Below are 25,010 nucleotides of genomic sequence, written 5' to 3'. Positions count from 1 at the left end.
TCTCTAACCAGGCTACTTGGAGACATTGACTGCGGCCAGACGCTGGAGGGGGGGGGGGGGGGGTGGGGTGGACAGGTAGGACCATGTTAACCAATGAGAGCTAGGCTGGCTGGTTCTGGTTGGTCCACCGCAGCAGAGGCTGATGGGAATGTCACCAGCTCTGCAGGTATTTGGAGAGTAAGCGTGACTGGTGATGATTTCATGCATTCATACCTTTCATCCTGTGCAGAGTTCACAAAGCCCTCGGTGAGACAATGACCCCTGGATCGTCTGTCTAACCCCCCCCGAGACTGAGAGCACACCTGTCTTCTCCAACGCTGGCAATTAACCGCGAGGATTATGGCTTTTCCAAAAAAAAAAAAAAAAAAAAGAACCTGTTCATCCGTCTACACAAAGCAGCGAAACAGGGATCGGGTCAGCTCTCCTACCTGGAACCAACCTCTGTGTTGCTCCCATCTAATCCTGCACAGCCCCCCCCCCACCTTTCCAGCTCATTTCTTTTCCTTGCTGTCTTGCTCTTCTAGTCGTCTTGGGTTACGTCCTCGGGGACATTTTGCACTGTCCCTATTGTTCAATTGTTAAAGGAAAGAGGCAGGCAGGAACGAAACTGCCATTCACTTTGGTTTGGTTTGGTTGTGTTACTAGTATCTCCTTCCACTGCAAAACACGGCTGCAGCTCACGGCTCCAGGTCACGGACACGCCGCCCCGTGAAACACGTGACGCCGTTGACGCCTGTGCGTCGGATTTGTGGTTCTACACAAATGAGGACGCGAGGACAGCGTGGACGCTCATCGTCAGGCGAACGATCCCGCGACGCGCTACGCGGCGTCCAAACTATTTAAAACTACCTGCACACAAACACAAAACTGCACACAAAAGGACCAACAACTAAATGTGAAATTCCAATGTGAGCTCTGCGACTTCATAAAGGCAAATAAATATCTCTGAGCACGAGTTGCTCCCAGTAAGAGGGGGAGCTGCTACATTAAGGGGCTTCATTTCTCAGCAGTGGAACAGCAGATATGAGTTATGAGTTAGCGTCAGCTGCAGCGTCTCGATTCTTACTACGTTGTGCTTAAATGATGTCATTGGTGAAATCGTTGGAATGCATTCAGGCCCAGCTGACCTTTAACCCCCCCCCCCCCGCCTCCCCTCCCCGGAGGGTCTCAGGTATTTCTTTCCTTTCAACATTGTCGTGAAAGAGCCTTTCAGCAGCGCGCTGCTCAGGCGGCGCGGCGTGCCGCTGAGGACGCCCCGGCAAGGGACGCCATTCACGCAGCAGACAGACGTGCTGACAGTCGGCCCCCGTTGACACTGGGACAAAGTGCACTCCGCACATTGTGCACCGGGCCCGTCTGATGTGTCGGGGTGGTGGTGGTGGTGGGGCGGGGGGGGGCGCTTTCTCTTCACTTCGCCCCACTACGCTCACTCCAGTGGAACATGTGCGCTGGAATTCTCCCCCAATTAAGACAGGGATTAGCCAGGTCCGCTGTGGGAACGGGCAGAGTGTGGGAAACCAGAGGGCCCGTCCCCTCTTCTCCTTCCCCTCCTTCTCACATCGCTGCGCCTCACCCCCCCCACTCCCTCTCTCACCCCTCACTGCAATTCTTCCACTTTCACATCCTGTCTTCTTTCTCACTGAATTCCTCCCAATGCGTCTCCTCTGCAGCTCCACGTGCTGAATCATCATCATTTCCCTTTTGTTTCCGCTCTCATCTTTACAGTTGTGTACCCCATTTATTTTATATTTCTCAGCCAGAATCTTTCAATCCCAATTTTTGTTTTGTTATCCTCTGCGCCTCCCCCCCCCCCCCCTTCTCCCTCCCGATGCCCCTCCAGCCTTCGCGCTGAGAGCTCGTCTGGGGGAAAGCCGGGGACGCTCTCTTCTTGCATGAATAGTCTGAGGCTGTCAGACGGGGGAAGTGGGGGTCAAGAGGACGGCTCGTCAGAAAAGAGGAGACAGGTGTTCCAGGAGAGCCACAGTCATGTGACTGCACGTCAACGAGGAGGGCGACAGGTGAGTGTTCCACCCTGATGGATCGGTGTGACGGGGAGGATTCCAGCAGCAATCCGTGTCATCTGAAGGAGCGTTATGGGCCTCCATGGGAACATCCTGGCTGGGGTTCCTCCTTTGTCACCACATTTTCTCTCTCATGATCCTGCGACGCCTCCCCCCCAACCCCCTCCTCAGACCCCCCCCCCCCTCACACTGGATTCCTCTCCCACTGCCTCCACATTCCTCCTGCTCATTGTCACCTTTTCTTCCTCGTTCCAGCTCGGCCTCCACTTTTCCTCGCGTTCCCATAAATCTTTCGCCCCTCCGCGCAGGCCTTGTCCGTTCCAATTATGGCCGGCCCGTCCACCCCCCCCGCCCGCCCCCCTCCTCCCCCGGCTCACCCACTCTGCACACACAGCTCACCCTCATTAAGCCTGTATCAATTAGGCATTAACCCCCTAAAAACAGAGGGGCTGTTGACGAGCGGGCCGCCGCAGGCCGGCGTGGGGGGGGGGGGGGGGGGGGGGGGGGGGGCTTCCTCCCGCAGGGCGCCGCGCTCCACCCGACGCAGGAGACAGACTGTGGAACGTTGGCTCTCCGATGGTGGTGTTGATCCAGGTGAGGCTCCTCACGTAGGCCGCAGTGTTTTTTGTTACAACCCTTCAAATCTTCAAAATGAACCAAATATCATGAAGGATTTTCATTCGCAGCTCAAAGCCCCCAATGGTCGTCTTTATTCAAAAAGGACGGTGTTTGATAGACTCGCAATGAGGTTTTTAATTTCTAAATGATGAGAAACTCTCTTTGTGGTAAAGACTGGAAGGACGGGAAAGACAATTGGACAAATGAGGCTTAGCTGCGAGTAAAAGATGATATGAAGCCGCATTTCAGTGGATGAGATGAAATGAGCTGAATCCCAAACTAAAGATCATCTGTGGTTGATCCTGCTGCAGTGGACACACACACACACACGCACACACACACATGCACACACACACACACACACACACATGCACAGGATTAGGATTTTTACTTTTGGAACAATCAATCTTATCCAATCATTGCATTGGTGATTTTTTTGCATCATAATATTGGTTAAAAAAAGAGAAAACTTGGAATCCCAAGTTGGGAAGATTAAACTTGGCACTTTTCCTCGGGGGGGGGGGGGTATGATATGCTTCTCCTTCTTTTTTCTCTCCTTTTCCTCCACGTTCTGCAGGAGCTTCTGCAGCCACATCGTCTCTCTCTGAACAACCTGGTTTTCCCACAGATCTGCCGGTGAGAGGAGTGGTTCCCCCCCGCCCCCCCCCCCCCCTCTCCCCCCGCCTGCACCCAGTGTTTTGGCACAGTGACTATGTTGGCACGGACCCAGGCTGAACACCCCCCACCCCTTTTCCCAGGGCCCTGGGAGTGTAATACATTACTAACAGAATCCCACTTCCCATTCCTCTCAAACTTTCACACCCGTGCTCCCTCCTTCTCCCCCAGGGCTGGCATGCCCCCCCCCCCCCCGAAAAGGGGATCGGGGTGACATGTGTGTGACTCTTTCCATCTCCTCTACTTTTCCCATCATTCCCAAGAGCAGCTCAGCATCAGTTGGATTTTTTGCCCCCGACGTTAAACTCGACACAAAAGTCACCAAAAGTTTTTCTTTTGAAGTCAAACCTTTCAGGCTTTAAAAGTATTTTGTTCCCCAAAAATAATTCCAACGTTGAAGCCACGCCGGCTGCCACGTTACGAACAGACAGGGGGGGGGGGGGGGCAGTGGGGGAGTCACAGCCCAGCACTGCTGAAGCATCCAAACAACACGCGGGTTACACATAGGGACCCTCATTCTCGGTTCCCAGCACGGCATTGAGGGCTGTGTGTGTGTGTGTGTGGGGGGGGGGGGGGGGGGGGGGGGGGGTAACATGTAATGACATTATTCTCACCAGGGGGACCCCTCATTGTCGCAGCGCTTTCTTCTCTCCGGCTCGTGAAATTGACATAAGCTTTACAAACATTCCAAGCATTTCTTTGTCAAGGCCGGATTTCTCCTTTTTTGGAGGGGTGGGGGGGGGGGGGGGGGCTTTCGTAGAGAAAACCGCCAGCGTGAGCGGCTCCACCTAGTGATGGAGTAAACGCACGCCACCCACGTGCTGCAAGGAGCATTTCTGCTTTTTGAAGAATGAAATCGTCTGCACTGAGGAAACGTGAAGTTTTCTTTGAGGCCTTTGAAGGAATAAGTGAATAAATAGAACCTGAGCAGCGATACTTTGCTCTTAAAAACTATTTTGTTTATTATGCATTTAATTGAATTGATTTCTCTCAAGAAATGTTCCAATAGGAACACATGTCTGAAGTAAAAAGAACCAGCACCTCTAAAGCACAGTTATTAGTATTTGTATTTCTTTGTTTGCACAAATAGAGAAGGAAAAACTTGGGGCTTTATGGAAAGTCACCCGCTTTAAATATTTGTTTGTTTGACCGGGTGCAGATTCCGTCACTGCATATTTCCTACAAAAGACAAATATTTGTTTGAAAACACATTCAAATAAATATTTCCTGTTGTCACTGCTGCAACGGTCTCCACGACAACCGCGCCGTGTAACGTTTCCCAGCTGCCCGTGCATCCGGGGCCTCACAGGGCGACCGCATCACAGGGCGGAGCGCAGCGACCACATCACAGGGCGGAGCGACCACATCACACATCACACGCGCAGCAGGAATCAAAGAAGGGAGCAGCTGTACAGCCTGCGTTTGGCCCTTTGACCTCTGCGAAATGGAAAAGTCGCGAGGCTTCCTCGCCGTCACGCTTGTGGCCCGAGCGAGTGACCAGCTCGGCGACGCCACGGTCTCCTCCGGTTTCTTCTGCCGTTCCTCGTGGTCTCAAACGAGCAAGTTTTACCACTGCCAATGAAACGCGTTTAAACAATGTCATACAACTGGAACAAAAGTTGCACATCTAAGAGCATAACACCAACAGAGAGAACAGCAGGTATAATGCTGGTGTCTTTTTGCCTTCAGAAGGAAATGTTGTGGGAATCGGATGCAGATGAATCGCAAGGCGGCTCCTCGGTCAGGAGTCAGAGGTTCTGGTTCCCAGTGACTGAGGCCGGCGCGTAACGCTTCACGTGTAGGGTTCCCCCCTGAAGCTCATTTCCTACCACGAAGCCCCACCACTGACCAGGTGAAGGATGCGTCGCCTCGTTTTTTCAGCCCAAACACCTCACGGGACTCGCTGGTCCGGGCTTTTCTCCTCCAGGAGCTTCTCAAAGCTCAAACGGATCGCCGAGAGATGCTTCACACACTGTGGCCTCCTCTTTTTTTTGACATTGTCTTTTGGTCGGAGCTGGAAGTTCTGAAGCTTCTGAAGCTGCGCGGAGGTCCTTGTGTGTCCATCTTCATGTGCACTAACAATGTGGCCACGGCTCGTCACCACACACATGTTTTTTTTTAAATGGTATTTTAAATCGAGGAGTAGCACCACAGCTGTGAGGAGTAAACTGTGTGGGAAGCGCGTACAGCTGCAGTAACTTATTATTAGTAATGATTTTACTCTCAAGTTTGAGTCCTCGGGCGTGATGTTGGTAAATGTCATTGATAGCGGCGCCATCTTGTGGACTTTAATGTGATGTTTAAATGATGGGTGTTTATTGGCTGGCTATAAACACCCATCATTTAATACACGCCGGGAAAAAAGAACTTAAGAAAATCTTTTAACCCGTAATTGCAATTCAAGTTGAAAAAAATGTTTTATTATAGGAACCTTTCAATTCATAGGAGAAATTGTAATGTAAAACACATTCATTCACATGTGTGAATTAGACTTACAAGTTATCAAAAATAGCTAAAAATTCGTAAGAAACATGTGAATTTTGACACTGAGGGGTATTTCTATTATTCATTGAAAATGCTTTGCTCCAAATGCATGTCAATCACACAATTAAATCTATGACAAACTGCGCATTGAGGGACAAAGTTAGATGTTACAATCCGCTCAGAGGCTGATTTCATGGATCCAGGACGGCAGGCATTGAATGAACCAAATTCTTGCTTTTACAGACACTCGTTAAGGATTGCTTGGGTTCTATTTTTTTTAAATAGTGTAAAGATTCAGTATGAATTTGGTTACCTGTATCCGGATGCACCACCTGCGACGCACATATTGTTCAAGTCTACGTGAGAACATCACCATTGATGGGATTAGTGCCTCCAGCGTTGACTCCTTCACTTTGTCCTCGGTCACATTGCAGTGTATTGCAGGTCAAACATTGTCTTTGGATGTAGGAGAAAGTGCAGCCTCTTGCATATTCACGTGTCCGAATATGTGACTTCCTGAGACACATGAATAAAGAATCCAAATATCCGAAAATACATTATATTGTTTAACGTAATCCGATGATGGGGGAGACTTAGGGTACCGTTAAGTCCTCCTCCACTTCATCCTCCTCCTGCACACTGGGCCTTCTATCAACGCAGTCCAAGGACAGTCCCATTTCCTTCTTCAGGGCGCAGAGGCTGGCCTGGCTGATGTAGTACCGGATGTTCTGTGCCGGCAGAAGCCTCTGGAGCTCCTCCATCTTGCGGTAGGCCTGGAGGACAAAGATGGAGGGAAGCGTCGCACAATACGATTTCACATTTCCAACCATTCCTTCCTTCGTGCGTCCTTTAAATGGAAAACCCCGGTCACCTCTTCAAAGTTGCCTCGCTGACAGTGGTGCTCCACCAGGAACCCAAACGCGTCTCCGACCCGGACGGCGGGGTCCAACTCGGGCTCCTCCAGCAGGGATTCACACAGCCGCACGGCCTCGCCAGCGTCCTCCGCGCACAACCTGCCCGGCGACAAAAAGGGGGGAAAAGGAAAAGGAGCTGCTCGCGGGGGGGGGGGGGGGGGGGGGGGATGCAAGAGGAGAAAACGAGGCGCGCTTCTCACCGGCGAGCGAGGACAAACTTCTCGATGAGCGCCACCCGATGCTTCAGGTCAGCCAGCCGGATTTCCCGTGGCGCCGTCGACGAGTCCTTTGCCTTGGAGAGGCACTTGAAGGCTTCGGTCAGAGCATCCAGGGCCTTTTCGTAGTTCTGGTACTCGTCAATCTCCACCTTGACAATGGCGAGCGGTGGTTATTTGGAGGAAATTCTCAAAGCTGAGACTATTAGCCATTAAATATTACGAAGAAGTAGCATTTTCATGTCCGACCATTAAGTACTGATATTAAATCACCATGGAGTGGCAGAATTTGCCGTACCTGTGCGCAGGCTTCATAGAAGCCAGCCAGCAGGTCCGGTGCTCTTCCTTTAGTGTAGAAGCCAATGATTGTCTTCAGGATCTCTGGATTTTTGCGCCAGTCCAGAGACTGCAGGTAGTTGGCGGCCATGATGAAAAGCTCCTTCTGGCGACTCACACTGGTGAAGAAGATGATTTTCTCTGTGTCGCCTGACTTGAGGAGCGCCCTCATGGCCTGGTAAAAAAAATCAAAATACCAGTGTAACATCACATATTATCTTGCCCGTGCATGCATGTGTGTGTGTGTGTGTGTTTGTGTTGGCAGATGACATCATGAACAGGTGGAGATCTTCTCACACAGATACCTGTAAGGTATTCTAAGCTTGCAGACAATATATATATATATTTATATATGTGTATACATAGCGTGTAGTACACAACACAGTGTTACCTTCAGCTTGTTGCCCGCCTGTGTGTACTTCTTGGTGGCCAGGTGGTAGTTGCCCTGACGCATGCAGCAGTCCGCTATCCTCTCCAGCAGCTCCTTTCGGGCCTCTTGCGACAGGTCTTTTGAATCCGTTCCGACCATCCTCTCTGCCAGCTCCTCCGTGATGGTCAAGCTCTGGGTCACGCACAACTCCAGGGCCTCGTGGTACTTTGTTCGCGTACGTACACGAATGAAATGGTGACACGCGTAAGAAGAACCGACATTTCGATATTGCGCGGGTGATTAATTGCCACAAGCGAATCACCTTCTTGGCTGCTATCAGTAACTCCACTGCCTTTTGGTACTGGGAATGTGTGATGAAGAAGTCGGAGCAGCGGGCCAGGAGTGCTGGGTCGGACTGCTCGTTCAGGTCCTCGGCAATCAATTGAAGTGCAGAGAACTGCTGGGTGGCAAAGGCCATCTCCAGCGCCTTGGAGACGTAACCCGCCTGCAGAGGAGAAACCCGACGAAACGACATCAGCGCACCGCTGTGACGACAGAAGCCCGTTCACCTACGGCACCGTGCTGCCCTCTTCTGGAAGGATTTAGAATGCAACACAACCCAAGTCACTCAGAAGAAACCCCCCCCCACCCCCCCCTCGCCCCGCCCTGAGGGACCTTGTGGTAGAGCGCGACGGCCCGGTCCATGTGGGTGCCCTTCTCCTCGTAGTAGCAGGCGGCCTCCATCATGTCCTCCGCGTTGCTGAGCAGCGCCAGGTTCATCAGCTGGTCGTCCAGACCCGTCTCCTGTGAGCGCACCGAACACACCCAGGAGAAAAGACTAAAGGGATTCGCAGGATCCGGGGGATTCACAGTGATTTGGCGGGAGGGGGAGGGAGGGGGGGGGGGGGGGGGGTTTCGGCGGGGGAGCTTTACCTTGCAGAGCCGTATGGCGTTGTTGTAGGCCTGGGCTCGTGTGTAGAAGTGCACGGCCTGTTTGATGTCGTCGTGGCCCTCGTAGTGTCGCGCCAGGTGGTACGACGCCGCCCTGTCGCCGGTGTCGTTGGCGATCTCAGACGCCTGGTGTGGCCATTAAACCATTATGGGTACTATTGCAAAACAAAGCTCATGAAAATGGGGTAAGTGTAATGCAAAACCGAGGTCACCTTCTGAATGTTGCCCATGTAGCAGTGGACGCGAACCAGAGAGAGGTAATCCTGGGCCCGCTCATAGAAAGACATGGCTGAGTCCATGTCTGACTGGCTCTCCAGGTACTGGGCCCACCACTTGTAGATGTTCCTGGGTCGACGAGACGAGTGGACGGCTGTGAAAATGGAACCGTGCCGGAAAAATGCTGTTTTCCAAGCTGTGGACTTACCTGTCTTTCATTTTGTTGACGTAGATCTCCAGAGAGGACGGGTCGTCCTGGAGCATTCGGGGGACTTCCACCCTGTGCGTGTCCGATTTCTCATAACTGCAACAACAAAACAAACGACATGACGACACTCAAATTTGAAAAAGCATCACCGCACGCCAACAACAGGCTCTCTGTCTCACTATGCGATGGCCAGGGTCTTGTCGTCCATGGACTCCAGGTATTTGGCGTAATTGTAATAGGTGGTGCGCAGATGGATGCGATCGTGGGTCTCCGCTGTTTCCAGAGCCCGCTGCCATTGGCCGGAAGCCTGGTAGAACGAGTTCAGCAGGTCGTGGCGCTGGCAGCACTTGTACAACTTTTCTGCATCGTCCTATTGGAGGAAAAGGGGAAGGTGATGGGAGAGATGCATGCTTTCCACCTGAAAAGGGGACAACGGATGTGACTTCATGTTGGACTACAGCTTTGGGCATAGAAATAGAAGAAGGATTCTGTGGAAGGGTTTTATGATCTGCGGGAAGGGCCTTTTCATTCTGACAATCTATTCTGTCCCTTGTTTTCTGTTTTTGAATGTATGGTGTAAAACACATTACTGCAATATAATATTACTAAACAAACAAATCACATTCTTTATGACGAAGCCAACCAATCGGGGGTCCTGATTGCCCGTCTCACCAGCATTCCGAGCTGAACGGCCAACGTGGCCACTCGGGCCTCTGGCTCCGGCTCGGCCTCGGCCTCCTTCAGTGCTTTTGCTGCCCTGGCGTTTCCCATGTTCCCCAGGCACACGCGTGCCACGTCCAGCTGCCGGGTTTTCACACACATCCGTGCCATGTTTTCCCACACGGCTTTACTGCAGAGAGAGAGAGAGGGGGGGGGAGAGAAATGCCTCGTTTGCAACGGCCATGTGTTCTCAGCGCGTTGGCATTTTATTATTCACGTGCGAAGGGACCTGCTGCACACAAACGCCGCTGTGAGTGGAGCAGCAACAAGGCGTGCTTTGCTGCCTTTTCTTTTTTCTTTGTCTTGCTGACGTAAATCAGTGCCCCCCCTCCCCACCTCCCTCCCCCTTTTGCTTCTATTCCAATTTTAAGATTCCACAGCCATCTGGTCGCTATTTGCGTCCACCTCCCTCCCTCCTCCTCGCTTTAGCTGATACAGATGTGGGCTGTTTATTAAAGTTAGCCAACAGGAAATACCCCAAACCTTTAGGGGCCCGGCGTGAGTGGGGGGGGGGGGGGGGGGGGGGAATTGGAGGGAAGGGAGAGCAGTAACCGTCTCTACATGGTCACAGAAACAACGAAACCCACCCTGAAAAATGTGAAACGCGAGACCCGCTGCGAGGGCTAGCTGCACGCAGGGCGGCAAGATGTGGAGAGACAGAAGAGGAAAGAGGAAGAGAGAAGGAGCGCGTCCACGTTTTAGGCCCCTCTTGCCATCCTCTTTTCCTCTCAGGAAACACATCCTGTTGCCGGCCCGGCCAATATGTTTATTGCACAGGAGAGAGGGCTTCAGCGAACGCCCCCTGGGCCCCAGACAAAAGAATACACGACCGTGACGTCTGAGAGGGGGTCTTTAGGACATTCTCTCACACACACACACACACATTTAAAGTGGTCATGAAGCAGGGAGCTGCTTTCCATCGTTGGGAACTGATGTCTTGGATTATGACGAAAAAGCAACTCCCCCATATTTCAACTCTGACCTGAGGAATTTGCAGAGAATCAGGGATCGAGGGCGAGGGGGACAGAAGGAGGCGAAGCAGAAGGAGGCGGTTTAAAGAACGTCAGGCCGAGTGGGAGTTTCTAATTGAGAGACGGTCTTGGTTTGAGCCCCAGTGAAGCCCAGACGAGTCCGCTCGGAGCAACTAGAATCTGTGCTTTTTTTTTTTTTTCCCCCGAAGGCAATGTGAAGTGCTGAAGGAAAAAAAAAAGAGAAGAAAACTACTGCCTTCACAGAGAATCCAGCTGCACACACACACACACACACACACACACACACACAGAGAAGTCAGAGCAGTGCAACAAGCGACGCACTCAAGTAGGAAGACCAAACGATAACGTAAAAAAAAGGGAAATACTGCGAAGCGAATCAGTCCAGGAGATCAAAGAGTCAATCTGCAGGCGGCCGGAGCAAGTGGAATGGACCCCGGTACCAGTCGGATTGACCCCAGCGTTCCCACAGTGCTGTCTGAGGAGGAGGGCTGAGGGTCGGCTGCAACGACAAGCAGGTCCTGAATGAGGATGAATGGAGATGTTCTTTAGCTAACCCGCTAAGACAACACTCTCGCCGATTCCACCTCAGTGTGAGCTGGGACGACACTCGCTAACAGCTGGAGGAGGCGGCGGCGGCGGCGGTGGAGGAGGAGGAGGAGGAGGAGAGGAGCCAGGGGGCCCAGAGCACCGCTGGTGGCGCTTCCCCGCACGAGAGGCGAGCGAGCGGGCAGGACGCCGGCGAGCAGCGGGGGTCGCCGGGGGAACGCCAGGGCGGGGGAGAGGTGGCGGGCGTCCGGCGCCGCATGGCCGTGCAGAGGCTGGTGGCGGCGGCGGTGGCGGTGGCCCTGCTGTCACTGGTCCTTAACAATGTGGCGGCGTTCACCCCCAGTTGGGTCCTGCAGGCCCTGGACGACGGGCGCAAGAGGAGCGTGGGACTGTGGAGGATGTGTCCCACGGGCGGGGACCGGGGCCGCGACGACCTGCAGGCCGGGAGGAGGGGCCCGGGGCCACAGAGGCAGTGTGAAGGCCTGGGATGGGGCTCCGACTACGCCGGCTACCAAGAGTCCCGCAGCACGGTCAGACGTAAGTTTTTAAGTGCAATAAAAACAGCGTCATTAATGCCTCCATTTTCTAATATGTTTAAATATTAGCAAACTTGTGTGTGTTAACAGTTTGGTACGCCCTAGATGTGACAGCTTTCTGTGACTGCCGTTAGGTCAAAGTAGTGCGGAGGAATTTGACTGCGAGTCAGTGGAGGAACAGATGCACTTTTCAGGAGCTTACGATTGGCTACAGGTGTTAAAAACCTTAAACCTAATCCCTCAACCGACTGGATAAACAACGGTTTGTTAGATAAATCCATGCAAAGCACGATGCTTTAGGCGAATGGCAGTGTGATGAATTAGTGTAGACACAGCAAATCGTTTATAGGATGTAATTCCCTTTAAACCAATGGCCTCCTGTTGATGAGCAGACATGTAGCTGAGGTGATTGAGAGAACTCTCTCTCTCTCTCTCTCTCTGTGAGATTCCAGGCACAGGCAACGTCGTGCCGCTTCACTGAATCCAGCTCCATTGAGAAATGTTCCATTCATGGATAAGTTGGAAAACACTGAAGGTCGAGTGCCAACTTTAATGGGCACAATGGGCAGCGCTGCCCACTATCGTGAGACAGAGAGACAAGCGTCCCCATTCACGAAAGAACTTCATGATCCTCGAATGCCACAGACATGAAGCGCGTTGCCCCGTGACCTCTGACCTCTGACTCTCATCAACGCGATCTGATCACAGGAGCGGGAAAATGACAAAGCTCTGCTTCTGGTCCCTCAAGTGCAGTTTGACATGATGCGGGCGTGCAACCTGATGGCCACGGTGGCCTTGACCGCCGGTCAGCTGATCTTCCTCCTCGGCCTGATGGAGCTGCCCTTCATCTCGCAGGAGTCCCAGTGGTGGGAGGAGGCCATTGCTGCGCTCTTCCAGCTCGCCAGTGAGTATCAGCGCCTCTGCAGCGTCCTACTGCCCGACAGACCACACTCACATAACCTCTCATAGAGAAAACATCCAATCATATGGGTACTTTACGTAGGTCACCATACATGAGGAGGATAAAATCACAGAACACGAATAAAAGAACCGACCACCCAGAGAGAAGAGATCGGGGGAAGCTAGGGGAAATAACTTTAATGCTGCCATGGCAACAAAGCCCCACCCCCCGGTGAGGAACGGCGTGGCGCTCAGCCGGTCGCTATCTACACGGCAGCGCGAAGGGGGTTCTGGGTCTAAATTTAGCCCCCGGGCCCCAGAGCCCACGGGCCTGAGCTGCAGTGAAGCCGGCGAGCGACTGTCGGGCGCCAGGATATCCCTGCTCAGGACGAGGAAATGTCTGTGACTACCTGTTATGCAAACCCCAGAGCCGACGGAGGAAAACGAGGGTAGGGGGAATGGACGGGAAAGACAGTTTCAACAGTGACTGTGCGCGTGTGTGTGCGTGTGTGCGTGTGTGTGCACTGGTAGGAGGGACTGTGTGTTTTGGTAGAGAAATGTCCCGCGGCACACACGACACAAGGGTGGGAATGGCCTGCGTCTAGATAAGCCGCGCCGGCTTTAATGTGTGTGTGTGTGTGTGTGTGTGTGTGTGTGTGTGTGTGTCTGTGTACACAAGGAGGCCGGCGAAGAGCCCTCGGCCATCGCCGCGGCTTTTATCTCAAGACCTTGGCGGGAGGAGCGAGACCCACCCAGCGTTACGGTACTTTTCCGATTTTTTAGAGGAGACAACTTGCCAAAACCTCAGGAACCAGTGATGTCACCAGAGCTTGATTAACAGAGACAATGGCCTAGTGAACATCAATCATCATCACCTACATGGGCGCTAAACATTTTTAGCTCTTCTGATAATATGAAGACTGATTACTAGAAATGTCGTCGTCAGAAACAATAGGGACAAAGACGATAACGCAACACACGGTACACACATATTTCACTGACATCTAAAAATAGTGATGGAATCTGTTTGATTCTCTTCTACCACAAAAGGTCAATGAAGTCGCTGAATCCAAAAATGACAAAAGTTTAACAAATGCAACATTACATTAAAGCGATATATTCAATTTTTAATATCCTTTGGGAGTTTCAATTGAATACAAGTAGGAATAGAATTTTACTCATTTTTTCTAAAGGGCAAGCCTGACATACTAAGGTTATTTTGAATACAGAAGATTGATTTCTATATAGATCTGAAACAATTGGTGACTTATTTAATTAAGTCAATTGACAAAATAATAATTTGCAATCTAACTATTTTTAATGTTCTTAAGTCTCGAAGTCAAATTTGGAAAGATTTGGACAAATACATCATAAATGATTAGCCATCCTAATAATTAATGATTAATCCAACACATTCCAAAACATTCTTCCAGAAAAACATCATCGCTTATGGACCACATTTCATTCTAAACCAAAACAGACACCAAACTCTGTCAATGGATAGAGAAAATAATTGTCAGCTTTATCAATAATTAGTCAGTCGTCTTCAATAGGAAACACATTAATATTGTCTTTCCTTTAAGTGGATTCAGTGACCACTGCGTCCTTCCTAAGTCAGAAGCTCGGAGTGAATGGAGATATTTTTAACAATCACAGTCTTTCTCGGGAATGTTTTTATTTTCAGACGTGCCAAAATTCTCATCCATTGCAAGGCGACTGTGGACTGGGGGCCGCATTGCTCACTTCCCCCCCCCCCCCCACTGGAATGCGTTTTCTCAACGGACGCGTCGCCTCTGACACGTCAAGAGCCACGGCGGCGGCTCACGAGCGCACCGGCACCTTATCGTTTCTTTTGAATTTTTGAGAAAATCGCAGCTTGTTAAATCTCAGGAAGGAGTCTGACCTTTTCCCAGAAACCTCAGGCTCGAGGGACTGGTGGTCATCAAGGAGTGCTAAAGGTCCGAGCTTTAATCCACTGTGTGTGTGTGTGTGTGTGTGTGTGTGCGTGTGTCGGGTGTTGGAAAGCCAACCAGCTAAATGAATCTCCCAGACCCCGGCCTCCAGATAAGACTTCCTTTGTTACAGATAATGTCAAATGTCCCGCGAAGGCATCAACCTCCAAGCTTAGGGTGTGGAGGGGAGGGAAGGAAGGAAGGATGGAAAAAGGAAGAAGGGGAAGGAAGTCTGGGAGATAAGACTGCGCCAGAAAAAGAGGTTCACACAGCGCACGCAACCTGCACGGGAGTTTTTTCAACTTTCGCTCCGGGTCGAACGTGAACAGGTTGAGGAGACATTTGCATTGACCGAGTGATCCTCACTAAGACGAGGACAGGCGTCTCACTGTGGACGCCGGAGGAAGGAATACGAGCGGCCTCCTCCCTCGGTGCCGCTGATTCCTTCAGGAAACGGACTGATTCACATCCTACGGCATGTGCATCCATATTTCCACTGGCTCCTTTTTTCGGGGCCTGTGTTCATACTGCTGTGGATTTCAGACGGCTATTATTGTCGTAGTTGTTGAACCCGCTCCAGATCCCACTTGACGGAGGGATACTTGAATAGCTTTGGTGTGGTTTTTGGGCTTTCATACTTCTGAAGAACGAGGTAAAAGGTGGAATAACTTTCCACAGATAGCGCTGATGAAACAAAGTTGGGATCAAAGGAACAGCATGGAATCGAGGGCTGTGGCTTTTTACCCTCGCATGCAAACAGGAGTTTTTCACTGTGAATCAAAGAAATCAGGAGATAAAAACATCTCAAAGGCTCTTCCGCACATATATTCATGCTCCGATATTTGTAAACCCTTCTCAGAAGTTCTTCCTCGGGAGGAAGCAGATTTTCAAAATTCAAAGGCCGCACACTGAGCTCCCGCTGAACTGTGGACCAAGGCCACGGGGATGGAAGTCTTTGCACTTTAGTTCACCATCCACGCACACACACACACACGCACACACACACACACACACACACACACACACACACACAAAAATCGCTAAGAAAATATTCTTCAGAACATTTTGTCCTTGCGTCTGAGGAGCCTTTTATTTTCCTGTGGCCGCTCTGACCGCAGCCCTCTTCTCTGGATGTCCCCCCCCCCCCCCCCCCCGCGCAGGCTTCGTGCTGGTGATCGGACTGGTGACCTTCTACCGGATCGGGCCCTACACGCACCTGTCCTACTCCTGCTACCTGGACATCGCGGCTTGCCTGCTGGCCACGGTGGCCGCGGCCGCGCTCATCTGGGACATCCTGCATCGCCGCGACGACTGCCTCGCGCCGCGGGTCATCATCATCAGCCGCTCGCTGGCGTCGCCTTTCCACCCGCGCCTGGACAACGACTACGTGGAGTCGCCCTGTTGAGACTCACGAGTCCTGGGGTTGTACATTGTTATGTTTCACAACTCCCCCCCCCCCCCCACACACACATAGTGCTGTCGGAACTATAATGCTTTTTAGGGCCCATAATGTACGTATGAATCAACCCTAAGCTACCAAAACGCATTGTAAAACTGTATCGTGATTCACTTTTTAATGCTTGGGTGAGCTCATTTGTGGCTAATTATGAAATTTAGACCACAACGTCTTAAATGAAACGACCTGCTCACCAAAGGATCAAGCTGGAACTTGAACTGTTTTCTTATATGTGCACTTATCAAATGGCCTTCTGCATAATCAGAAATAGGAAATTATGAGAGATGTTGAAAATGTAATACCAGAATACCTCATATGTGTTTGCATCCTCATTACACTTTTATTACACGTTAGTATTGGTGATATATGGTGCCGGTAAATGAGTAAACCAACACGATAAATGCAGAAGAGCATGTGGAACCTTTTGAGTGGGCAGATCCAAAATCAGTGCCAAATATTTTCTAAAAAAAATTCAAAAAAAAATGAGAGATGATATTTTCCTACTCAAATGAGGGAATATTTTTACAATCTCTGAATGCATCTTTATCTCATTCACACATTACGATTGAAGACCTAAAAACACAAATTCATTGCAGATCAATGTATGGAAGTGATTTGGATGTTTTGAAAGTGGGATTTGTTAAATTAATGGTAATAAAAGTGTACTGCATTTTGAAATTTCAAAAAATGCTTTCCTTGCAGAATTCTGCTCGCTTGTGGTACATACGGTATTATAAAATGAATATAATGTGTTAGTATAAAGGATAACGCTGTAATTAGTAATAGTATTATTCTTACAATGTCATACTATCATAGGCTATCAGTGGGTCACACAGGGGGGAAAATTGAAATAATATATCGTATAAATTCAATAAATCTATTGGTAACTACTCAAACAGAGAGGTGGTTGTTATTGTTGTTTTGGTGTCAGACCTGACAAATGGACAACATATTTTAACAAACAATTCAATTTAAGTTTAAGTTTGACATTTAACAGAATCTGACCACCTGTGATATTCTTAACTCAAGGTTAACTTACTTTCTTTCTTTCAGAATGTTCTCAAGTGTTATCAGCTTACATAAGAACAGTAGAAGTCCATATGAATCCTCATATTGTAAATAGCACACACTATTTATGTATACTATATATATAGTTATGCCGGTTGTTATTGAACAATGTTAAAGGCTCTTATCTAGTCTGTTATCAGTTTTGAATTCCAGTTGAAAATCGGACCCAAACCTTCCGAGTCGTATAACAAATGAACTGAGAGCATGAGGGTCACATGTTCCTCAGCCAACCAGGACGACCACAACATCGTCCATCGGCCTCTGCTTCAGCCCTGAGCACTTCTTTGGGTGTTTCACTTCCTGATGCAAAGACATTCCAACCGATCTGACACAAGCTGCCCTGAGAGGGCAGCGGGACTTTCATGCCGAGAAGGTGAATTATTGCTTTAACATTTCTGCTGCAGCAGAACAGTCCCAGAAGAGAAGGTACAGGTTTACGCAGCAGGAAATGCAGATCCCTGTGGCTGGAGATATGCAGGAATCAAACACAATGCTGACCTTTTTTTTATAAAGACACGGCAGTAAAAATAGCCATCAATGAGGGACTCGGTAAAGCTGTCATCACGCCTATTAAACTCTCTGGAATATCCGGCCAGTGTCATATGCTATTTTCCCTATTTTCTTTTAATGCTATTTACCACTTTGCGTTACGTGTGTACTTTCCAAATCAACACTACGGACGAATTCAGGCCCTGTGCCCCGAATCACGTACTCTGCTGGAGATAACATCAGATCTGTTCTGAAATCACATACGTTTCCCCAACACACACAGGAACAGACACGCACATCCTTCTAGTGACCTGATTCAATGTTTGCAAGAATGGAAAGGGCACTCCTTTTGCACCGAGCTGGCGAGGGAGACCAAATGTGTGTGTGTGTGTGTGTTTAGAAAAGTACATCCCCTCTGAACACACCCGTACAGTAACAGAAACAGTCGCAGAGCCTATGTACACATTCAAGAGTTCCTCTCCTAGGAAGGACTGAAAAAGTCCTTAATCATGTCCTGTGTTTAAAATAACGTTGTTGTTTATATCAATAAAATCAAATAAGTTATTCTCATTTAACTGTAGCATCAAGATGTGATACACTGCCGTTTAGTTTTCTTCTTATGTACAATTAGGCTTTATTTTATATACTGTGGAATTATACTGCATTTAAAAAAATTAAAGCACACTACAAATTCCATGTTGTAGTATTTTCTTTCACCCATCTGACCAGAACCTGCTTTGCTTTTATAGCTTTGGGATGAAGAAACACTATATATATATATATATATATATATATATATATATATATATATATATATATATATATATATATATATATATTAAAAACCCTTAATAGTCTTAAGCATTGATCACCTGTCAGACTGTCAGAGAGAAGAGTATATTCAAACCAAGGTTACAAAAATATTGTGTATATTTATCCTCTGTGTTGACCTCTAGGGTCAAAGGTGTTGAATGAACACTGGGGGGGGGGGGGGGCTTTGTAAAAGCAAGAGGCAACAATGACACATTCTCAATGGAAGTCAGAAGCAGTACGTCCCAGCTCCCCCGCCGCAAACTATTGTTGAGCATTCCGAGAAGAGTCGAGGTTAAAGCAACAATGCTGTTCCTGTGGCCTCCGCTCAGCCTTTGAACTGAAGAGGGCTGCTGGGGGGGGGGCGTGTCACCCTGTGCGCCTCCTGTCTGAACGGGGTCCTTACCTCTTGATGAGCTTGATAGATTTGAAGGCTTCGTCCATGTCGCCGATTGTCAGGTAAAAGCTGAAGTTGAGCATGGCGTCGCGCGTTGCTTTGTCGCAGTCCTCCAGGCCCACGAAGTCCCTGAGAGCCCTCCTGGACACCATGCGGGCCGACTGGGCGGCCGAACCCATCGGCGGCGGGGTCTGCTCTGACGGTGCCGGCGGCCCGGCTGTGCTCTCTGCCGGGTCCCTCTCACCAGGCTGAGGACACGCGCACCGGGGCGGGAAAAAACTTGGTTTTAAGATTTGCTAAGTGTGCGATTCAAGTAGATAAACGCAGCGTGTTGTGAATAAATCGCTTACAGATGGAGTGGTCAGGAGGGACAGCGAACCAAACAACAAATCTATTGATCAACACACGGTGGAGGGAAACTGGACAAAGCAAAGGGTCATCGAGATTCTTCCGGGATGCACTTGTGCTGCTGATCTTGGATCAGCCTGTTCTTACGTTTAGGGATGAATGCAGCACAAAGCATCCACAACCTCAGTTATTGGGAATCCAAAATACATAAGCTCAGTGACTAGACTGTAAGGGAGAGACACTTACTTCTGGTCGAAAGACACCCCCCCTCCGAAATAACAGCTTGGGGCGCGTAAGACCAAACACACAGTGTGAGAACATCGACGGTGCATACGTTGTAGGAGACATCGGAAAGAGACAACACACGAGCAGCACGGAGAGCCCTCGTTCCTCACCTTGCAGCTGAAATAATAGTAGGGCACATCCAGGGCGAGGAGCGCCTGCAGGCCCGGAGGTTTGGGGTAGCAGTCCTGCAGGAGGAGCCCATGGTCCTGCGTGCAGAAGAGCGTCACTACCGACACGTCCGTCTGAGCGGGAAGGAGGAAAGAGACTCGTCACTAATCACCTTTGAATGAGCAAACGCGCGCCTTTTCTTACACCTATTGTTGGCACTGCCTCGTACTTACCGTATCGAGGTAACTTGACGGCGAGGATTCGGAGCCGATGGGCACAGTCTCACAGACAAAAAGACGAGGTTCGCTCTCATCCCAGAAGTGAGACACGGGGCAGCGGCCACCGAGCTCCGCGCCCTGAACCCGCTTCCTGGAACACAGAGCAGTCAGGTGCAGTTTTTTTAAGACAGCCACGAGGACTTCAGTCCAGAAGTTCAGTCCATGGCCGCGACCGCTACCTCTCACTGTCCTCGGGCTGAAAGACACCGCTGGACGGTCGGCCAGCGAAGAAGTCAAAGTGCGTCACGGTGTCCATCTCCACGTCGTAAAAGTACACCTTGTGATCCGGTCGCCCGTTAACCTAAAAGGGAGGAGACATAAACAGAAATATTCACATGAAATGGCCACGTTGAATGAAAGTATCGGCTCCCGAGAACACGTATAGAAGGAGGCTTGTTTGTTGGCCATTCACCTGGGAGATTAGGATGCTGACTTGGCTGCCGCTGGCGTTACATTTGACCGAATTCAGGGCTCCCAGATTAGAAATCTGGTCAACCAGGTTCTTTGCACTGCAGTGAGCTTTGGCATCTCTGTAAAGAACCAAAGTAAGATTGGCATTGTTGGACAAGAAACGTAGTGTGATCCTAGAAGTGGTCAGCGAACAATACGCGGAAGTCAACTAAGCTTTCTTTTCCCTGGTTTTCTTATCAAAGGATATGAGAGCTGAAGGGACACCAACATCCTCATTAACACCACGTACCTTCGGGAGAGGTCGAATACTCTGATGTGTGCTGCGTCTGTGCCCACCACCAGATAAGACTGACACACACTGAGTAGCACCGGATTGCCCTCGGCCTTGGAAAAGGTCAGCAGCTGCTTCACGGTGCCCTAAAGAGGAGAGGAAACGAGACGCATTGGTTTAAGTGTGCGTTTATAAAACGGATGACCAAGTAAGTTCGCGCGTGGCAGACCTGTGGCGTGCGAATCTGAACCCGGTTGGGTTCCACCGTGTAGAGGTTCTCGTCGTGTGCAGCCAAGACAGAGGAGTCACAAAGAAACGATCCTGGGCGAGGAGGGGTGAAACGTTTTGAAAAATGAAAGAGAAAAGGCACAAGTTCACAAATGAAGTAGACGGGAATCAGCGTAGTTTCTAAAAAAAAATCAGTTGTTCAGTTGCTTTCAGGCTTGTACCTGTATTGTGAAGAACGGTGCCTGAGAGCCCATACACAGTGACCTGCTTGCCACTCCAGACCATCACTGTGTCCTGTTGGCATGACAACGCACACCCGGTTATTTTTAGCCTTTATAGAGGCAATCATTGTCTTGGTCCAACGTGTTGAATCTAGCGGGGGAGTTAGATGTTGTGAAACTTTAAACTATGGTGGCCAACGCAAACACACAAGGAGCCAGTGTTTAGTTTATTTATTCAAGGCTATAGTAAAAATATGGCGGTGCAACATGGAGAGTATTATATATATATATGTATGCATATATATTTTGTTTATTTTCAGGTGATTATACACAAAAATATACTTTTCGGCCGACTTATCCCCATAACGGCTTCACTCCGCCTTTCTGCAAGTACAGAGACGTACCTTAGTAACACAAACTCCCTTGATATGCATGTCGGACTGCAGGGCCAGGTGCTCTCCTGAGGCGAACAGAGTGATGCTCAGCTGGGTCGGGGTGAGCTGCAGGGCCGCCACCTGCTGGCTGAAATGGGCTGACATCACATGCTCACACAGAATCCGCACTGTGTTGGAATTGTTGGCCGCCAGCAGATTCAAGCTGGAGCCCCACTGAAATGGAAGGTCTGAGTGAACTTGAATATATATATATATATATATACATACACATAATTCAAAATAACTTGCTTGTATGCCATTTGGTGACAAAATGCTCGTCCACACAATACCTGCAGCTGAATGACATTTCCTTCTACTTCCGTGGGTGTCTGAAGCTTCCACTGGGCCTTGGCATCACCTCTGCTGGCGCCCGGCTGCACCACCATCTTCCACATCGCTATGCGGCCGTGGCTGGTGCCGGCTGCCAAGATTTCTGGGGTGGCCGAAAACATGATTCTATGTGTTCCATGAGTCATGCAAAGTGAATTGACTTGGGGTTTTCATATGTGTTATGAAATCAATTTATGCCGGAGCATATGATGAAATTTAACATCTAGGAACTACGGATGCACAAGAATGTGATGAAATCACATCGCTACCTTTTGCTGCACAATAAGCAACGCAGTTGATCATCTCTCCTTTCTCAAACCCCAGATTCTCGTTGAGGGACAAAACATAGTTGTCGTCTCCGTCCAGGTCCCACAGCCTAAAGAAATGACGGATGTTCAAGTTTTAAAATTGGAATGTAAAGTATGTGTGCACAAATAGTGCGTGTGCACTGACCTGACAACCTGTTCCCCCGTTGCTGTGATGAGGAGGCCGGTCTCTGTCCAGAAAATGTCCACATTCTTCCCAGTCTTACTGCTCAACTTCACCTACCAAGAAAAAAGCACATAGTTTACTAGAGAAACCGACCTAAAGAAAGAAGAAAATCTAATTGTTAGTGATTTTTAAATACCTTCATGAATTCCTGAGCTCCGCCCTCAGGTCCGAGAGTGTACTGTGACAACATGAGGGTGTCTGTGATCACGGCGAGCACCTCTCGTTTCTCAAGGTAGAGCAGTTTCTTGATTGGGCCCTCCACACTGAGGAGTGTGCTTGTCTTACAATGCTCATCCACACTGTGGACCTTACCTACATACAAGGGGCACAGGCTTGTAAAAGTAACACAGACTCAAAGCACAACATCGTCATGTTTTACACTAAAATTCTGGTTTAATATCAACATTTTGTTAAGCATTTAAACAACTAAAGTGCAGTAGTTTTAATATTAACATTTTTATAAACTGAAATGCAGCAAATGAGCGTCTGGCAAACTAACCGGCATGTTAAAACACACTCCCTTGGAGGTTTCACATAAGGGTCATGGCTAAAAGATGCAGATGACCAACAGACATTGTAAAAGTCTTTGAGCTACACAAAATATATACAAACATTAAACATACTGTGGTATAATAATATTTCAAAACAGCTTAAAATTTTTACTTAAAATACTTAAAATTCTGCACACAAAAAGGACAATGAAAACAGACTCCCACCATCTGTGCAGCTGACGTAGAATGCGAGTCCATCTTGTGGGCCCATCTTCAGAGGTGCCCCCTTCCAACTGAACATGTCCAGAGCACTTTCATCTCCGCTAACGGATGCCCGGGCTAGCATGGCCACGTCGCTGTAACGCGAGTTAGGTTTGACTATCAGCATGCAGCATTCAGATCATGTGATATCTATCACCACTGGTTTAATATTCTCTGTCTGGCAAGAAGAATAACTAGCTCTCGGAAATTGCATCCTGTTTACTTACTCCCCAGGCGAGGCCGGTCTGAAGATGCAGCAAGTAAGAGGTTTGGAGTACTCGTGCTTCACAAGATGGTTTCCTTGAAGTCTCCCTCTCGCATCTACCTTCCAGACTGCTAGTGCTCCGGTCTATAATTAAATCATGTAAATGTGAAGTTAAAGTTTTGTTTCATGTTGCTAATCCGACCTTGGTCCCAGCAGTTTCAGAAAAATATATGTTTATCATGTCCAGAATGCAAATGAAAGCAGTATCAGTATGTGGATATGGCATGTAAAGGAGGACCTGTGTGTAGTCACTGCAACGCACCCACCTGATCGCCAGTTACTAAGCGGCTGCCAGAGCTACTCCACTCCAGCAGTGTGATGCAGGCAGAATGTGTGCTGGGAAGGACTGTTTGATCTCCGGAGGGGTGCATCAACAGCACTACCTCGCCATCCTCCCAGCCCAGTGCCAACACTGGCTTTATGGGATGCCAGCGCAGCACTGTGGGCAGGTGAGGACGTTCTAAATGGCAGCTATCCACTGACTCTCCCTGCATACGAACAGCAACGAAGTATACAAACTCTGTCAGATATGATGTCATTTAGGATATTCTCACACGCTGGATATTAGTGTATTTCCTTCTGTGTCAATGATCATCATGGGAATCCTTGTGTTTACCTGCTGCAGGTAGAGGTCCACATTACCTCCCGTGGTGGAGCTGCTCGATGCCACAGCCAGTACAGGAAGAGCCGAGTGCCAGGTCACCTGAGAGGGCACATTACTGCTGTCAGGGGCCTCGATACGGTGGTCAAAATACACCGCCATGTCCCCACTGATCCTCTCTGAATAGGAAAGAAAGCAATGGAGATTGATGGGAATTTTCAATATTGTTAGTTAGGTTGTATTTGATCAGAGTTAACTGTTCTTGTTTGTTTTTGTAAAGCCTAATATCAGTAAAATATAGGTATTTTGTGATTTTAAAAAGCACGGTCACATAATCACTAGTTAAGTCTTGAACGTAGCCTTAAATAGCATCCATTGGTGCCGAATTTGGAATTTCACTGTACACATATTACGTTAACGGTAACGTTTGTTGATTTACGTTAGTATTTCGGATTATAACAACATACACGTTATCTTAACTACGAATACATCCATACAGATAGTACTAGCAGCTGCCATTCACGTTAGTACCACCAGGCAAAAAATGATTAAGTTAGCTTTAACGTTAGCTGCTAGCATTAGCTAAGATATCCGAAGTTAGCATTCATCGCTAGCTCTCGCTACTGTAGAAGTTAAGCGCTCTGTTACGTCATCTGTAGACAAACCTCGCGTTCGCTTTCTTCGGGTTAATGTCAGTGTGATTCTTTAATCTTTAAAGAACCTATAACATCCGCCTTTAGCTACTTCTAACGTTAGTGGTGTTGTTTAGCCTCCAGTGTAAGAAGCGTCTTCGCCAGTTGCCCCTGACAACCTGGAAGGCGGGACAGGAGGAGGAGCTACGGAAAACAACGGAAATGTTCCCTCATTTATTCATGTTTTGTATGAACCTTTCACTACCTATCAATGTAAAATCAAAAATAATATCATCTTTAGTACTAATGTGCTTACCTAATGGATGTAAAGCAGGGATAGCAGAAAGAATACATTTAAAAAAAAACGTATTAATAATAAAAAGGTGGAATAAACAATTCAGAACTTACTTACTAAATATGCCAGGGTGTCAAGGTCATTACAAAAAAACTACATTTCAAAACATTTCATTGTTTGTGAGA

At 48.9% G+C, this 25,010-nt stretch overlaps 2 protein-coding genes across 3 annotated transcripts; one reads left to right on the top strand and one right to left on the bottom strand.

Annotated features, from left to right (window-relative positions):
• Nucleotides 1-5,712: 5,712 nt before the first annotated feature.
• ift140 (intraflagellar transport 140 homolog (Chlamydomonas)) lies at nucleotides 5,713-24,920 on the bottom strand. Of its 2 annotated transcripts, XM_037463123.2 has the most exons (32): nucleotides 24,847-24,920; nucleotides 24,564-24,734; nucleotides 23,914-24,077; nucleotides 23,564-23,785; nucleotides 23,260-23,381; nucleotides 22,997-23,127; nucleotides 22,417-22,592; nucleotides 22,242-22,333; nucleotides 22,058-22,164; nucleotides 21,749-21,891; nucleotides 21,429-21,632; nucleotides 21,025-21,097; nucleotides 20,805-20,896; nucleotides 20,594-20,721; nucleotides 20,306-20,423; nucleotides 20,073-20,194; nucleotides 19,849-19,984; nucleotides 19,618-19,749; nucleotides 18,884-19,122; nucleotides 9,681-9,858; nucleotides 9,188-9,378; nucleotides 9,009-9,104; nucleotides 8,797-8,929; nucleotides 8,567-8,710; nucleotides 8,309-8,437; nucleotides 7,956-8,138; nucleotides 7,655-7,858; nucleotides 7,226-7,438; nucleotides 6,913-7,079; nucleotides 6,670-6,811; nucleotides 6,401-6,571; nucleotides 5,713-6,314 (listed from the first exon to the last, which is right to left on the bottom strand). In XM_037463123.2, the coding sequence occupies exons 3-32, from the start codon at nucleotides 24,058-24,060 to the stop codon at nucleotides 6,291-6,293; spliced, it is 4,359 nt and encodes a 1,452-aa protein (XP_037319020.2). In that variant the 5' UTR covers nucleotides 24,061-24,077; nucleotides 24,564-24,734; nucleotides 24,847-24,920; the 3' UTR covers nucleotides 5,713-6,290. The 2 variants fall into 2 exon arrangements, with proteins under 2 accessions (XP_037319020.2, XP_037319021.2); XM_037463124.2 differs by having other exon boundaries at nucleotides 24,564-24,920.
• tmem204 (transmembrane protein 204) lies at nucleotides 10,601-17,196 on the top strand. Its single transcript, XM_037463395.2, has 3 exons — nucleotides 10,601-11,803; nucleotides 12,551-12,706; nucleotides 15,815-17,196. The coding sequence occupies exons 1-3, from the start codon at nucleotides 11,524-11,526 to the stop codon at nucleotides 16,057-16,059; spliced, it is 681 nt and encodes a 226-aa protein (XP_037319292.1). The 5' UTR covers nucleotides 10,601-11,523; the 3' UTR covers nucleotides 16,060-17,196.
• Nucleotides 24,921-25,010: the final 90 nt, after the last annotated feature.

Source organism: Pungitius pungitius, chromosome 21 (assembly GCF_949316345.1).
Source record: "Pungitius pungitius chromosome 21, fPunPun2.1, whole genome shotgun sequence".
Lineage (NCBI taxonomy): Eukaryota > Metazoa > Chordata > Actinopteri > Perciformes > Gasterosteidae > Pungitius > Pungitius pungitius.
This window is presented reverse-complemented; position numbering and strand designations above follow the sequence as displayed.

Excerpts from the sequence above, each read along its gene's own strand:
- tmem204 (XM_037463395.2), top strand. The coding sequence starts at position 11,524 with ATGGCCGTGCAGAGGCTGGTGGCGGCGGCGGTGGCGGTGGCCCTGCTG. Across the intron at positions 11,804-12,550 it reads GTCCCGCAGCACGGTCAGAC|TGCAGTTTGACATGATGCGG; the intron begins GTAAGTTTTTAA and ends TGGTCCCTCAAG. Across the intron at positions 12,707-15,814 it reads TGCGCTCTTCCAGCTCGCCA|GCTTCGTGCTGGTGATCGGA; the intron begins GTGAGTATCAGC and ends CCCCCCGCGCAG.
- ift140 (XM_037463124.2), bottom strand. The coding sequence starts at position 24,060 with ATGGCGGTGTATTTTGACCACCGTATCGAGGCCCCTGACAGCAGTAAT. Across the intron at positions 23,128-23,259 it reads AGACCGGCCTCGCCTGGGGA|CGACGTGGCCATGCTAGCCC; the intron begins GTAAGTAAACAG and ends CTCGCGTTACAG. Across the intron at positions 20,897-21,024 it reads CACCGTTCTTCACAATACAG|GATCGTTTCTTTGTGACTCC; the intron begins GTACAAGCCTGA and ends CTCCTCGCCCAG.